Here is a 16,376-nt window from a genome sequence, read left to right as displayed (position 1 = left end):
CTAAACAAGGTGACATTGCAAACCAATCTGCTGCTGTTAACAAGTCAGACCATGGGTCCAATCCAATTTTCAATTCACCTACACAGTCTGACAATACAAGTGCTTTAAACAAGCCAGGCTGGATGCCTTATACAGTAGAATCAAGTTCTTCAACCCAGTCTATGGATATCAATCAAGTGCACTTGACAAGTCTGATCCAAACCAAATCATCAGAGTGAAGGAAAGTAAAGCCTATCAAGTTTCGATAGAAAAGGATAAACAGCGCTGCTATATATCAGGTATCTGTGAGATAGCTAATGGAAAATTCCTCATGACAGACAGGAGAAACTCAAAAGTTAAGCTGCTTGATCAGACATACAAGGTGGTGGCCCACTGTGACTTGCCTAGTGAACCATGGTCCATTTGCAGCATTGACTCCAGTCTGGTGGCTGTTGCTATGCATATCAAAGAGATCCACTTCATCAGAGTGACCAATCTCCAGCTGGTAAAGGACAGAACTTTGGCATTCCAACATTTATGCCATGGAATTGCCCATCACCAGGGCAATCTGTTCGTTACAACAGACACAGCCCTGTACCAATACACTGTGGATGGAAGACTCATTAGCAAGCTGTATGAAGATACAAGGGGTGGACGGACAGGTATTTCTTAACATATAGTTATTATGCATGTCCATACAGATAATACCAATCTTTCTAATTGATAAAATATATACAATAGAAATTAAAAAGCAATCAATTATATTATTATCTCATTAAACAAATGTGTTAATAAGAACATGTACATTATGAACATACTCAAAATATGTAGATTTTTCGCATTCACAAATATATATATGTATTTGAATAAAAAAAGTATGTTCATTGTTCAATTAAATGAATAATAATACGGGCAAAAGAACGCCACTCTGCGGCGGGCATTGACTTCTGATACCTATCAGTTTTTTTAATCAGTTATTTGACATACATATAGACAAACCTATGCAAGTATGTTCTGCCGACTTCATCTTTTTAAGCAATGATGTATCCCTTAACTTTAAAGCAACATAGACACATTGACTAGTGCTGTATCAGATGTATAAATACCTTTAGAATAATATATAAATGAAATCATTATTTTGTGGAAAAATTGTACTCAATATTTTCTAATTATATACTTTTCTCCCCCAAAAATACATTTTTTGATGTCACTTTTTGTTGCTTCCTGTTTCTGTTTCCCAACTGTAAGCGGGTATAAGGCATAAAATAAACTGGTTCATTAGAAATATTAATAATAACATTTTCCAAAATCAATTTCACTAAAAAATAACAAGTATGCTAGGTAATCCATATATCCTGATGCGTTACCCATTATTAACCGTTTTGTCAATTTGATATCTTATTGTTATTATTATATTCACAAATCAATAAAGCCAAATCAATAAACAATAAATGCTATGTACATACGTTATATCCCCAAGATGATGGACAAATGAAAACAAGAAATCACGATTCTAGGCAAAAATGATATGTACAATCAAATTATCAACACATATTATATAATTAGCATGGATTTATGAAAAGAATGTGTCCTTCAACGATGGAGAATATGTTAAAGATACAAACAACTAATTTTTATTAGAAATGTACACAGTAAAAATATGGCATGGAAACGAGTGTAAACTAGAGCTTTGTCACAGACATGACGAATACCCCCACATGCCGCATAGACACAGAGTATTATGCATGTTGTCTCAACCAAAAAGCGGACACAATGATCAATGTTTAAAACACACTAAGTGACCCCGTGACCTAGTTTTTGACCCGACATGAGCCATATTCGAACTTGACCTAGACATCATAGAGATACAACATCTGACCAAGTTTGGTGAAGATCGGATGCTAACAACTTGAAATAGAGAGCAGACACTTAATACGGACCGACAGACCAACCGACAAGCTCACTCCTATATACCCCCCTAAACATCGTTTGTGGGGGTATAATAAATTCTAGTTCAGTCTACTTGTTAAGAAAAAAAACAGCTTACAAGATTATTTTTTGAAAATGGAATTTTTGTTAAAAAGACAAACATGGTTTGAGTGATACCCCTATGTCAATGAAATAGCGAATAATTAGATTCACATGCATATACTGCTATATTATGTTTGTTACTCTGTAAAGATTACAGTTTAAGCATGTAAGTGAAAGAGAAGATAACAAGAGCTGTCAGAGGACAGCGCGCTCGACTTTTCCGAGTGCTTGACAGTATAACGTAAGCCATCATGGGGAAATTGTTCATATTCAATAATTTATTAGACGATCTTTCAAAAATAAAAATAAAAAATAATTTTTTTGGGGGGGTAGGGCAGTTGAGAGGGGGGTATAATGTGGGGTGGGGTCATTTATTAGACGATCTTTAAAAAAAAAAGGAACAAAAATAATAATAAATTTTTGGGGGGGTAGGGGGGCGGTGAGAGGGGGTATAATGTGGGGTGTGGTCATTTATAAGATGATCTTTCAAAAATAAAAAAAAGGGGGAAAAAAATATAATTTTTTGGGGAAGGGGGAGGTGGGGGGGCAGGGATTCTGGGTTGGGGCATGGAGTTTTGTTTGGGTGGAATCCATTGTGGTATTCAGGTAAGTGTTGTTTTGTGAAAGTATTGATAAAATCTGAACATAAATAAAGAAGTTATGGCAATTTAAGCAAAATGTTCAATTATCTAAGTATAAAAGGGGCCATAATTCTGTCAAAATGCTTGAAACAGTTGTCTGCTCTTGTTTATAGGTTGGGGTCATGTTGGTAAAAAAGTATGCAAAATATGAAAGCAATGTGTCAAGGGACACAAAAAATATTTGGGGTAGTACGCAAACTTTTATCAATAATATGCATATTCGATGTATTAAAGGGGCAATAATTCTGTCAAAATGCTTGATACAGTTGTCTGCTCTTGTTTGTAGGTTGGGGTCATGATGGTAAACAATATGCAAAATATGAAAGCAATATGTCAAGGGACACAGGAAATATTTGGAGTAGTACGCAAACTTTAACATAGATTTATCAATAATATGCATATTCTAAGTATAAAAGGGGCCATAATTCTGTCGAAATGCTTGATACAGTTGTTTGCTCTTGTTTATAGGTTGTGGTCATGATGGTTAACAAGTACGCAACATATGAAAGCAATATGTCAAGGGACAATGAAAATAATTGGGGTAGTACGAAAACTTTAACATTTGCTGCATATTCTAAGTGGAAAAGGGGCCATAATTATGAAAAAATGCTTGACAGAGTTGTCAGCTCTTGTTTATAGGTTGGGATCATGTTGGTAAACAAGTATGCAAAATATGAAAGCAATATGTCAAGGGACAATGAAAATAATTGGGGAAGTACGAAAACTTTAACATTTGCACGTTTACCGAAACTGAAACGCCGACGTCGGGGTGAGTAAGATAGCTCCACTATATATATTTCATATATAATAGTCGAGCTAATAAAAGGTAAAAACATAACATATATTATTAAAGTATGTATGTATGTTTATAGGTGTTTATATTTCCCCCTAAACTGCCACTAACGCCATATCATGTTTCCATACACAACACCTCAACTTCACTGCTTTGGCACCTGTGCAGTGAGTCCAGATGGAGAGAGGATATATGTGACCAACCAGGCCAGTGAACAGCTGGTCACACTGTACAAGGATGGCACAGTGATCTCCACACTGTCTGACGATGCACTGATGTGGAGATACCTACCGGTACCTGACCCACCAGGCCTCCATGTGACAGACACTGGACAAGTTCTGGTATAAGGAGGCTGGTCCAAAACAATCATCCAGGTGGACAAAGATGGGAGACAGAGACTGGCAGAGGTGGTCACAAAGGATAGTGGTAGAGTACCAAGGAGTGTCTACTACAGTAAACATACAGGAATTCTAGTCGTGGGAATGTTCGATGAGGGCATTTTGGTGTTTAGAACACGCTGACTCTTTGGATAGTTGATATCAAATTATTTAAATATACATGGAATACATTTAAAACAGGAGATATTCAAGGACTGAAAATATGAAAATAGTTCCTATGAAAAACCAGTATTTCCATGACCATATCAAAGTGAGTTAAAATATGCTCATATACTTTTAACTTTAACAGAAACTTTATTTGATAGGATTGCAATAATATCTATATCATCTTTAATTTCTTTAAGAGAATGAGTTTCTGTGATACTTGTTATAAATGCTATTTTATACTATTATTTTATTTTATACCGTTTTGCATGATTGTGTATGTAATGTACTGTTATGAATATGGACTTAATGAATCAGTTAGTTATGTATTGTTTGAACTTTTGTATGAGCATGTAAAAATATATAAATTGTTTTCCAAAAAGAAACAAGAGGGATATGGGCACTAAGGCGCTCACCTGAGATCAGGAGGAACTAAACTATTCTGAGAGGGCAGAGTTAAAAATAATACAAGTACTTTATGAAACATAAGTATAAAATTTCTAGGCACATTTTTATTAACAAACTCGGCTGAGATATCACTCGATATTAAGGATGTAGAAGTTAACCAGAATTCTACTGAAATGATCAGTTAACCGGTAACATTGCTCAGAAAACATAACCTGATTTGTTTATTATGCTTTTATCATGTAATTAATATTAAGATTTTTCTTTTTGCGCTGACATACTGCCAACTAACGCTGACGTTTAGTTAAAACACCATGCCACACTAACGATGGTAATTAATAACGTGTCAACGAACACAGTAATCAAGCAATAAATCAGTATCTTTGTGGTTACAAACAGGGTGCAGGTTTTGATAATTGGCACTATTGTTTTGTTTTACTCGTGAAAATTTAACTTGCAAACTGTGGGAGTTTGGGCTATTAGTGTAGACGTGATAATTGACAGATTTATCTAACTTGCGATAGAAATCAGTTGAGACATTAGACAGCTTATTTTTATGGTTTGTTAACTAATATCATCCACTGATTGATTGTAAAAATAAAGTGTTTATACATTTAAGTAACAATTTTATCAATATAAGCATTCGTTGTTAAATCTTGACCAGTTAACGTCTTATTTAATTTATCAGAATTTTATATTATTATTAGTAATACAGAACAACAGTAAACAGTTATTAATTATGATTAAATTTAGTATTTAAATAACTGTTTCCAAGTTGCGGAATGAACAAATTAACACGACACGATTGTGAGCTATACAACACAAACATACCATAAGCGGCCAAACCGAATTAAAATAATGACATGGAAAATTAACATTTCGTAGTTCTTATAATTTTTTACTCGTATGCTTTTACGCAGGTAGAAATAACCGCAAAATATAACATATATCATCTATTTTCTTTTTAAAGGTGAAGGGACTCTCATTTTCAATCACAAAGGAGGGAGGAGTGGAGTGAAGAGGGGTGTATAGTGTGGGGTTGTGGACATTTATTACATTATCTTCCAAAAAAGCGAAACAAAAAAAAAATCGGGGGGGTTGGGTGGGGGGGGGGGGGGGTTTGGGTGCGATGGTTGGACGGTATTTCAAACATAACAGTTTTAAAAAAAAAAATGGGAGGGGGGGGGTATAGTGTGAGGGTGTGGTGGTAATTTGTGAGATGATCTTAAAAAAAAAAAAAAAAAAAAAAAATTGGGGGGGGGGGGGGGGTGGGGGGGGGGGTATAGTGTGAGAGTGTGGTGGTCATTTGTGAGATGATCTTAAAAAAAAAAAAAAAAAAAAAAAAAAAAAATAGGGGGGGGGGGAGGGGGGAGGGCACGGGGGATGGTTTGGGTGGAGTCTATTGTGGTATGTCAGGTAAGAGTAGTTTCATCAAAGTATCAATCAAATCTAATCATAAATAAAGAAGTTATGGCAATTTTAGCAAAATTTAATAATTTGACCTTGAGAGTCAAGGTCATTCAAAGGTCAAAGTAAAATTCAAGTTGCAAGGTACAGTAACCTCATGATAGCATGTAAGTATTTGAAGTTTGAAAGCAATAGCCTTGATACTTAAGAAGTAAAGTGGATCGAAACACAAAATTTAACCATATATTAAAAGTTACTAAGTCAAAAAAGGGCCATAATTCCGTAACAATGACAACCAGAGTTATGCAACTTGTCCTTTTACTGTACCCTTATGATAGTTTGTGAGTGTTCCAAGTATGAAAGCAATATCTATGATACTTTAGGGGTAAAGTGGACCAAAACATAAATCTTAACCAAATTTTCAATTTTCTAAGTATAAAGGGCCCATAATTCCGTCCAAATGCCAGTCAGAGTTACATAACTTTGCCTGCACGGTCCCCTTATGATAGTTCATAAATCTTGCAAGTATGAAAGCAATAGCTTTGATACTGTAGGAATAAAGTGGACCTAAACACAAAACTTAATCAAATTTTCAATTTTCTAAGTATAAAAAGGGCACATAATTCTGTCAAAATGCCAGTCAGAGTTACATTACTTTGCCTGCACAGTCCCCTTATGATAGTTAGTAAGTGTTGCAAGTATGAAAGCAATAGCTTTGATGCTTAAGGAATAAAATGGACCTAAACACAAAACTTAACCAAAATTGTCAATTTTCTAAGTATAAAAAGGGCACATAATTGTGTCAAAATGCATGCCAGAGTTATCTAACTTTGCCTGCCCAGTCCCCTCATGATAGTAAGTAAGTGTACCAAGTTTGAATGCAATAGCATTGATACTTACTGAGAAAAGTGGAACTAAACGCAAAACTTAACCAAAATTTTCAATTTTTTAAGTATAAAAAGGGCACATAATTCTGTCAAAATGCACGCCAGAGTTATCTAACTTTGCCTGCCCAGTCCCCTCGTGATAGTAAGTAAGTGTACGAAGTTTGAATGCAATAGCATTGATACTTTCTGAGAAAAGTGGACCTAAACGCAAAACTTAACCGGACGCCGACGCCAACGCCAACGCCGACGCAGACGCCAAGGTGATGACAATAGCTCATAATTTTTTTTCAAAAAATAGATGAGCTAAAAATTAATTAAAATAAAGATGTTATGAAATTTTGATTATGAAACGGATATGGCCATCTATATATCAACGCAAGTGACATTACTAACAAACATTTCAAAAGGCAGCCGGTAAAATGCAAGATCCTCTGAATAACTGTCCAGTAATTTTTGCTTCCAAAGATTGTAACCCTCTTGCAGTTTTCACAACAACATTATTTCTTGGTGACCAATTCATGACATTTCCGGACATAAGAAGTTTTGGCAGTTAAAGAACTTGAAAGTTTGAGCTTAAAACCGCCTACAGTTGTGTATGTTACATTTAGTTTTCAACACAAATAACTAAAACTGACAAATAAAATTAGAGCTTTGTAACAGACATGATGAATAACCCCACATGCCACATTGACACAGAATATTTTGCATGTTGTCTTCACAAAAAAACAGCGGACACCATGCTCATGTTTAAAACGCACTAAGTGACCATGTGAGGTAGTTTTTACCCCAGGCAAGGCCCATGTTCGAACTTGGCCTAGACATCATCTAGATACAACTTCTGACCAAGTTTGGTGAAGATCGGATGAAAACTACTTGAATTAGAGAGCGGACACGGACCGACAGACAGACAAGCTCACTCCTATATACCCACCTAAACATCGTTTAGTGTGGGTATAAACTTACCCTGTGTAAGCTGGTTTACCAGTACTGGCTGCCATCAGTTGAGCAACCCACTCTTACCCTGTGTAAGCTGGTTTACCAGTACTAGGTGCTATCAGTTGAGCAACCCACACTTACCCTGTGTAAGCTGGTTTACCAGTACTAGCTGCCATCAGTTGAGCAACCCACGCTTACCCTGTGTAAGCTGGTTTACCAGTACTAGCTGCCATCAGTTGAGCAACCCACACTTACCCTGTGTAAGCTGGTTTACCAGTACTAGGTGCCATCAGTTGAGCAACCCACACTTACCCTGTGTAAGCTGGTTTACCAGTACTAGCTGCCATCAGTTGAGCAACCCACACTTACCCTGTGTAAGCTGGTTTACCAGTACTAGCTGCCATCAGTTGAGCAACCCACACTTACCCTGTGTAAGCTGGTTTACCAGTACTAGCTGCCATCAGTTGAGCAACCCACACTTACCCTGTGTAAGCTGGTTTACCAGTACTAGCTGCCATCAGTTGAGCAACCCACACTTACCCTGTGTAAGCTGGTTTACCAGTACTAGCTGCCATCAGTTGAGCAACCCACTCTTACCCTGTGTAAGCTGGTTTACCAGTACTAGCTGCCATCAGTTGAGCAACCCACACTTACCCTGTGTAAGCTGGTTTACCAGTACTAGCTGCCATCAGTTGAGCAACCCACACTTACCCTGTGTAAGCTGGTTTACCAGTACTAGGTGTTCATACTTATGCAAGTAACTGACGTCTAACCTACTTGAATCAGAGGTAGGGAAAGAAGGGCCATAAAAAGGAATTTTTTAACCAATCCCGACACAAGTTATGTAGCTGGTGCGGGTATCAAGCCCACCATCCTCTGGTTTGTAGACCAGCACTCTACCAACTGAGCTAGCCGGTCCAGGTGCAATCCTTACACTTCACATTTCAAATTTTTCAAGATTAATGTGTGCAGTTCTCATACCTCAGCTGCCACCTTCATTTTGTTGATCATGTCGGCTATGAGGTCATCTGAGTCGTTGACGATGTCGTATTCCTTACGTTTACGTTTGCGTCTTGACATTTCGTCTTTCTTCTTCATCATCATGAGATCAAAGTCAGACACAAAGTCTCTGAAAGGTTATAATCAAAGTCAGACACAAAGTCTCTGAAAGGATCAAAGTCAGACAAAAAGTCTCTGAGAGATTAGATCAGTCAGACAAAAATATTCTGAAAGGTGAAATAAAAGTCTCTTAAAGGATGAGATCAAAGTCAGACACAAAGTCTCAGACACAAAGTCTCTGAAAGATTAGATCAAACTCAGACACAAAGTCTCTGAAAGTCAGACAAAAAGTCTCTGAAAGTCAGACACAAAGTCTTTGAAAGTCAGACACAAAGTCTCTGAAAGTCAGACACAAAGTCTCTGAAAGTCAAACACAAAGTCTTTGAAAGTCAGACACAAAGTCTCTGAAAGATAAGATCAAAGTCAGACACAGTCTCTGAAAGTCAGACACAAAGTCTCTGAAAGTCAGACACAAAGTCTCTGAAAGGATTAGATCAAAGTTAGACACAAAGTCTCTGAAAGGTGAGATCAAAATCAGACACTAAGTCTCTGAAAGGTGAGATCAAAGTCAGACACTAACTCTCTGAAAGATTAGATCAAAGTCAGACACACATTTTCTGAAAGGTGAAATAAGTCTTTGAAAGGATGAGATCAAAGAGTGTCACAAAGTCTCTGAAAGTCAGACACAACTTTTCTGAAAGATGAGATCAAAGTAGGAGACACAAAGTCTCTTAAAAATGAGCAATTAAATCAGCCAAATATATAGAGAATAACAGGTTATTGCCCTTGTTGTTTAATCGTTATTGTTGTGTAATATATCAGGGGAGAGTTATAATTAAAGAAACGCGCGGCTTGCCAAGCTTTGTCCCAGTCATATATATTACAAAACAATAGGGCAATAATGTTCAAAAACAAGTGACACAAATACAATAAATGTGAATATCTTACTGTCCATCCTGGCCATCTAGTCGTGCCGCATCGTCATTCTCCCCCTCAGAGTCCGACATGTTTGCCCTGACAGCCGCTGCCTGGTCATCTCCATCATCCTCTATGGCTGTCACGCAAAAAAATACATTCAACACATAACCTTTTTGAGTCTCAAAAGTAAAAATAGCTATATGCAACCAGCCTACCAGAACAATCTGCGAGTAACTCACAGGGTAGTATGATGTTTGCTGCTGATCCGTATCTTAAAGTTGGAAATGAAGCCTTAAAAATTTGAATCTAGTAAGAAAGGTTTTTTAATTTATTTGATTTTCAAAGGGACTAAATGCATATCCGAACAGGAAAGGATAAGCATGTTCAGCATTGAAAATAGTGATTTCATATTTATGATGGTTATGGAGATTGCTTCAATTGTTTTAAATAGCGTATTTTTATTTGAAAGGAAACATTTTCTTAGCAAAATCCTGTTATGGCTGAAAGTGTTGAATACACAAATCTCATAGAAACTTAGCAAGACTCGTAAGCTTTCAGTGAAAGCAAACACTCACTTGCTTTTTTCTTCTTAGCGGTGGCCTCAACGTCTTCCTCAGCGAACCCTTCGAACTCTTCCTCCTCGTCACTGGCACCGAAGATGTCTGCGACCAGGTCTTCCTTGTCACTACCAGCCTCTCTGAAGTCACAGAAACGGGCTGAATGCATGTGTGCAAATTGTCATCCCAGATTAGCCTGTGCCGTACGCACAGGCTTATCAGGGACGACACTTTTCGCCTGTATGGAAGATGTTTACTACCAAGTCTTCCTTGTCATTCCCTGCCTCTCTGAAGTCACAGAACAGTTTGCACAAAAATATGCATTTTTTTAATTATTCTAAAATTTAAATTGAGAATGGTTAAGTTCATCTTGGCCATAAGTTCTTCTTGGAACACGAGTCATTTCAAAAAGGCTTGTGCAGACAATATCAATTAATTAAACCACCTGCCGAGACAACTGGGCTAAATACATGTGTGGTAAGTGAAGTCCCAGATTAGCCTGTGCAGTCGTCACTGGCTGATCAGGAATGACACTTTCTGATATAATGGAATTTTTCATCTAAAGGATGTATCTTCTAAATAAATATCCAGTCCAGGCAGAAAGTATTGTCCCTGATTAGCCTGTGTGGACTGCATAGGATAACCTGGGAAGATACATTAAGCAGGTGCATTAAGCCTCGGTTTTTTCAGAGCAAATCTCAAACAGTAGAAAAGTACCACATGTACTTACTTGTCGCTGGGTGCGGGAGATCCTGCCCTGCTGCCCAGGGGGCTGTAGGGGGCTGGGGACACTGACCTTGACCTGCTGCTGCCCCTAGAACCGGAACTGAAAGTAGTAGAAATAGGCTGGAAATGCAAGGCAACTTTGTTATCCAATTGATCTTAAACATATTATATGTCGATCTGTTATATATTTGAACCTAATTCCTGGAAAATTGGGTTTAATGCATGTAAGTAGCGTTGTCCCATATTAGTGTGGTTGTGTTGTCTAAGATGTGCACAATGCACAGGCTAATCAGGGACAACACTTTCTGCCTTAACTGGATTTTTGCTAAAAAGAAACTTTCTTCCAACCAACAGTGCCATAAAAGCAGAATGTGTGGTCCCTGATAAGCATGTGCAGACTGCACAATCTAATCTGGGATGACAATTCATGCAGTAAGCCCAGTTTTTCCAGACCAAGGTTCATTTGTTCTTAAAGAACTCACATAGTACAAACATGTATCTCGAACATGAAACAAAAAAGAATGGAAATCTTATTAATGGCAATGCAGGTACCATGAAGATTTTGTGTATGTTCTTTTTCATTTAAAAATGTTGATAAGTAACCACTCTAGGTATAAATACCCCTGCTATCAATTTTGTATATTCAAAAAATTTAAATATTTACTAAAATACCCTTTTGATCTTAAGTTCCTATAAGATAATTACAATTTCAATATTATAACATTAAAATATTAATCAATGAATGATTGCATTAGAAATGTCCAGGGATGCAAAATTAATATCCAGATATTCGTATAGTTTGGCATAAGAAATAGAAATCTTGCATCATAGTTTCATAAATAAAAACACTCTAAATGTGTACTCTTTTATCCAAAGTGATGATATACTATCCGAATACTAGCACAGTACATGTAGCTGCATATTCAGGGTGCAGAATCAACAAGGTTTTCAGGGTTTTTATACACAGGCTGGACAGAACGTAAACACACCATTAAGAACTTTATTTTTGCAAATATCTCAAGTTATTGAAATACATTTGCAAAAATCTTGAGTGCATAAAAGACAGTTTTTCTTGCAGTTTGTGCCAATATATTGGGTATAAGAATAAATCCTTGAACATGTCTGAAATCGGTGACAAAATTTCCTGCTGCGTTGCATTATCTTGCAGTATACATGGAATTTATTAACAAGAACACAGGCTTATTAAATAAAGTAATTCTGTTGTATTTCACATTGCCATAAGCAGCACAAAATTATGTCTTTTATGCACTAGTTAAAATTCTTCAGAATTTTTTTTTTTATAAGTTATTTGGAAAAAAGCAGCACTTATGTGTTTACATCCATTTACATTTAATTGGGAACCCAACAAAGTCATGTGATCCTCCACCCTGTATTCTGATATCTGAATATTCTGACATTGATAGAATTAAAAGATCGGAATCATCTCATCAAACTTACCCGCTTCTACTTCCAGACCTTGACCTTGGAGATCCTGACCTTGACCTCCCACTAGCTGGACTACCAGATCGACTTCTAGACCGTGAGCCACTTTTTGATCGGCCTCTTCCACTGGCAGCACTGCCAGACCGTGACCTGTTTCCTCCACTAGCTGGACTCCCTGATCTGCTTCGATGTGGACTGCCTGACCTAGATCTACTTCTTGCAGGACTTCCTGACCCTGACCTACGTCTAGCTGGACTACCAGAGGGCGACCTTTTGTTGCTGCCCACACTAGCAGAACGAGACCTGCTTCGATTGCTAGCAGGACTGCCTGACCTACTTCTAGCAGGACTGCCTGGCTGTGACCCACTTCTGTTACTTGCTGGACTTCCGGACCTTGACCTTTGTACTGGACTGCCTGACCTTGACCTTTGTACAGGACTGCCTGATCTTGACCTTTGTGCTGGACTGCCTGACCTTGACCTTTGTACAGGACTTCCTGATCTTGACCTTTGTGCTGGACTGCCTGATCTTGACCTTTGTGCTGGACTGCCTGACCTTGACCTTTGAGCTGCACTGCCTGACCTTGACCTTTGTACAGGACTGCCTGATCTTGACCTTTGTGCTGGACTGCCTGACCTTGACCTTTGAGCTGGACTGCCTGACCTTGACCTTTGTGCTGGACTACCTGATCTTGACCTATCACGATTAACAGGACTCTCAGATCGAGAACGACTCCTTAGAGATGTATGTGATGGCGATGCAGACCTGCTTCTTTGCTGCCTGGGTGAGTTTGACCTTGACCTTTGACCTGGGCTTGGTGACCTTGACCTGGCCAGCTCATCAGGAGAGGCTGGTGCACTGTGCTCCTGGCTGGGTGACTGTGACCTTGACCTTTGACCTGGGCTTGGTGACCGTGGACCCTGACTGTCGGGGGAGCGTGGTGACTGGCTGCGCTGGTCTGGGGATGCGGGGCCACTTCCTGTGTAGGAGCCTGCAGGGGAGGCAGGGCCACCAGGGGAGGCCCGTGGGCTCTGGGCATAAGAGTCGGGGCTCCTGGGGTTACTGCCCGCATTGGAAGTGGGAGAGGCTGGGACGCTTTCATTCCTGAATTCAAAAATCATAATGAAAAATCAGCGCATATAATTTGATTATACTAAGTTTTCCAACACCCTCTTTTTATTTAAATAAATGTAATTAATTTTGTGAGACTCGTTTTTTCAAACCGCCAGATTTTTCCCTCCTTTAAACAAAAATAATTCCATAAGAGAGGAAAGTGTTACCCCTGATAAGTCTGTGGGGACTACATGCATTAAGTCCCCTTTACCCCAGAGAGCAACTCAATTATAACTTTACATGTTCACCTTCAACCTCAACAAAATATTTTATCCCCCGCCAAAGGCGGATAGACAATGAATTGGTGTGGTCTGTCTGTCAGTCTGTCACAAAAATTACTTTTGGGGGGTGTTATCAATTCAACGGATTTCCGTACTGTATTTTACCATGTATAACGCGCCCTCATGTATAACGGGCATGCAATTTTTTAAAGCCATTTTTTAAAGATTACAACTAATTGCATACCTAGGTGAATCGGGACTTCGTATTCCAGATTGGGGACTTCCTGAAAAGTACAGAGCTGTTTTAAAGATAAATTTAAATGATACGCAAGATAAACAATTATAACAGAAACAGAAGGACATATAAGAAGAAATAGTCTTTACCTTTTCTCAGTTTTGAAAATAATGGAATAAAATGTATTTTTTTTAAAGCAAACTTTAAAATTTACTTTTTTCTTAAAAATCTGCAAAACCATTCTATTTTGATTATATTCGACTTCTTGATATATATACCGTGTGACCCTGGTGACCTCATTGACCTTTGGTGCGGTGACCTTGACCCCTCATCATGTGACCTTTCAGGGGAACCAACCTCTTGTGAACCTGAATGATATTTATCATATAAATAAGCCTCGCTCCAGGAAAACCAGATTTAATCCATGGGGGCAAAGTGTCTTCCCATCTTAGCCTGTGCAGTCCAAACAGGCTAATAAGGGAGGACACTTTACGCATAAACCTGATATTCACTCAGAAAAGACTTCCATTCAACAAGAGATACAATAGTAGTGAAGTGTCATCCTAAATTAGCCTGTGCAGTCTGCAGGGTTCGACACTAAGGCACGTCCGACAGACATTGTCTAGTAAGATCGGTGGTCGGGCTAGTAAAACTGTGGGCTAGCTTGTCTTACTGGTTGTACATTAAAAATCTATACTGATTCGTATAACTATAACTAACCGAAAACTTTTTTCTCTTAATGTGTAAAATAACTCTCGTATCCGTTATTTACATCAGAACAAAACTAGCGTATATAAATAAACGCGGAGCATTCACGTGATTCATCGCTATTTTTAGACGCGAAAAAGAGCTTCCTGCAGAAATTGCTTGTTTCCATTGGTCAAGTTGTCATGAATATTAACGATTTTCTGCAGTGTCTTAGAACTTTACATCATGTTTTTACGACTTCTATAGAAAATAGTATCATCAATGTAAACATTTTGGCGTAGCAGACGAGAGAATGTTATTTAAAGAATGGCTTTGTTCAAGATTGGATTTTCGTCCGACAAATAAGTAAATAAAGAAGAATCCGACGGTAAAACTGACACAGATTATGATGGAAAAAGGGCCTTGGAGCTGTGGTAGCATGGAGCACAGCGGTCAAGGTGGCCAGAATTTGATGACGTTGAATAAATGTCACCTGCTGTACAGACATCATTTGTTTGACTGGTGATAAACAGTGAAATTATAACAAACAATTTATGTTGTTAAATAGTTTTATTATTTTTGTGTGTTCACTAATTATTTATTGATAAAACCTGATTAAACAGTTACACGACACAATTGTGTTTATTTGCTATGTTATTTATGGTCTAGTAGACATCAGATTCGGGCTAGTACATTTTAAGAGGAGCTGGTCCGATGGTCTGTAAAAAAAGTTTATGTCGAATCCTGAGTCTGGTTGTCAAAGAGTGAGACTCGTATACATTATAATGAAACCCAGCAGCTTCAACCACAGCTGGCCACAGTACAAGAATTTACAGGTACTCATAACACTGTACATGTACAGTACACTCCACGCGTTTTCCCCAAAAAACGCGCTCCCTCCGCGGGTTTTTTTCTGCTAGCGAGTGTTCACGCAGCGTTGAGAGAGCGAGGTGAACTCGATAAAACGCTCGGCGTTACGCTGCGTTCACTTATTCCCGCGGCGTGTATTACTTTAGCCTAGTCAGTAAATGCAGACACTTTCCGTTCTTATCAGTGACCGCTGCGCAACGCCGCGTTAGCAGTGTGCTACTGGGAATGCCAAAAAATAAAAACATTGCTACAATAAATTGTTTAAATACTGTAGTACATGTATAAAAAAGATAATTGTATAGAAAATTAATACGTATACAAAATTTTAAGTAACAGGACAGGTTCGTCTACAATATGAATGAATATAAGACATTTGACAAATTAATATTTAAATCATAACACATATAACACAAGAGCACCGCCTTGCGGGTGCAGACCGCTCATCTATTTTCTTTTTAAAGGTGAAGGGACTCTCATTTTCAATCACAAAGGAGGGAGGGGTGGAGTGAAGAGGGGTGTATAGTGTGGGGGTGAGGACATTTGCACAGATTTGCGAGATTTTTAGGGTCCTTGGTCATTTGTTTACATGTTCAGTATAGAAAATCACCTGCTAACATGAAAGTTTTGGATTAAATTATCAAAATAAAAACAATGTTGCAAACTGTGTTTATATAAATTGGTAAGTATTAGTTAAAAGACGACGTTTTGTTTGTCGTAAATCAACGAGTTTTTTATACAACAACAACTAATTCTACAACCACGTCGGGATCGATCTATCTTGGTTGGGTTTTTTTAATTGTAAATATTATACTACATGTACATGTATGTACTTGTAATAAATGTAATTTTATTTGAAAATCAGGAAGTCAAACAAAATTAAATCGTTATCTCGTAAAAAGTGGAGTTTCCCCCGCGTTGCCAACGCC

The 16,376-nt window shown here is 38.0% G+C and overlaps 1 protein-coding gene across 22 annotated transcripts in view; it reads right to left on the bottom strand.

Annotated features, from left to right (window-relative positions):
* The window catches only part of LOC127834079 (IWS1-like protein), an 86,998-nt gene that overhangs the window by 46,208 nt on the left and 24,414 nt on the right, over positions 1–16,376 (bottom strand). For 11 of the 22 annotated variants that reach the window (XR_008027789.1, XR_008027788.1, XR_008027790.1 and 8 more), the window contains exons 5-11: positions 14,172–14,261; positions 13,903–13,942; positions 12,340–13,428; positions 10,886–10,981; positions 10,174–10,295; positions 9,629–9,734; positions 8,603–8,750 (exon numbers count right to left, since the gene is read on the bottom strand). Coding sequence is in view for 9 of the 22 variants with exons in the window: in XM_052359662.1 (XP_052215622.1) it covers positions 8,603–8,750; positions 9,629–9,734; positions 10,174–10,295; positions 10,886–10,981; positions 12,340–13,428; positions 13,903–13,942; positions 14,172–14,261 (1,691 nt within the window). In the remaining 13 variants the exon portion in view is untranslated. The remainder of the gene's footprint in view (positions 1–8,602; positions 8,751–9,628; positions 9,735–10,173; positions 10,296–10,885; positions 10,982–12,339; positions 13,429–13,902; positions 13,943–14,171; positions 14,262–16,376) is intronic. The other 11 variants (XR_008027798.1, XR_008027797.1, XR_008027791.1 and 8 more) reach the window with 11 other exon arrangements.

This window comes from Dreissena polymorpha, chromosome 6 (assembly GCF_020536995.1).
Source record: "Dreissena polymorpha isolate Duluth1 chromosome 6, UMN_Dpol_1.0, whole genome shotgun sequence".
In the NCBI taxonomy this organism is placed as follows: Eukaryota; Metazoa; Mollusca; class Bivalvia; order Myida; family Dreissenidae; genus Dreissena; species Dreissena polymorpha.
Note: the sequence above shows the minus strand (reverse complement) of the source record. Positions and strands in the feature narration are given on the sequence as shown.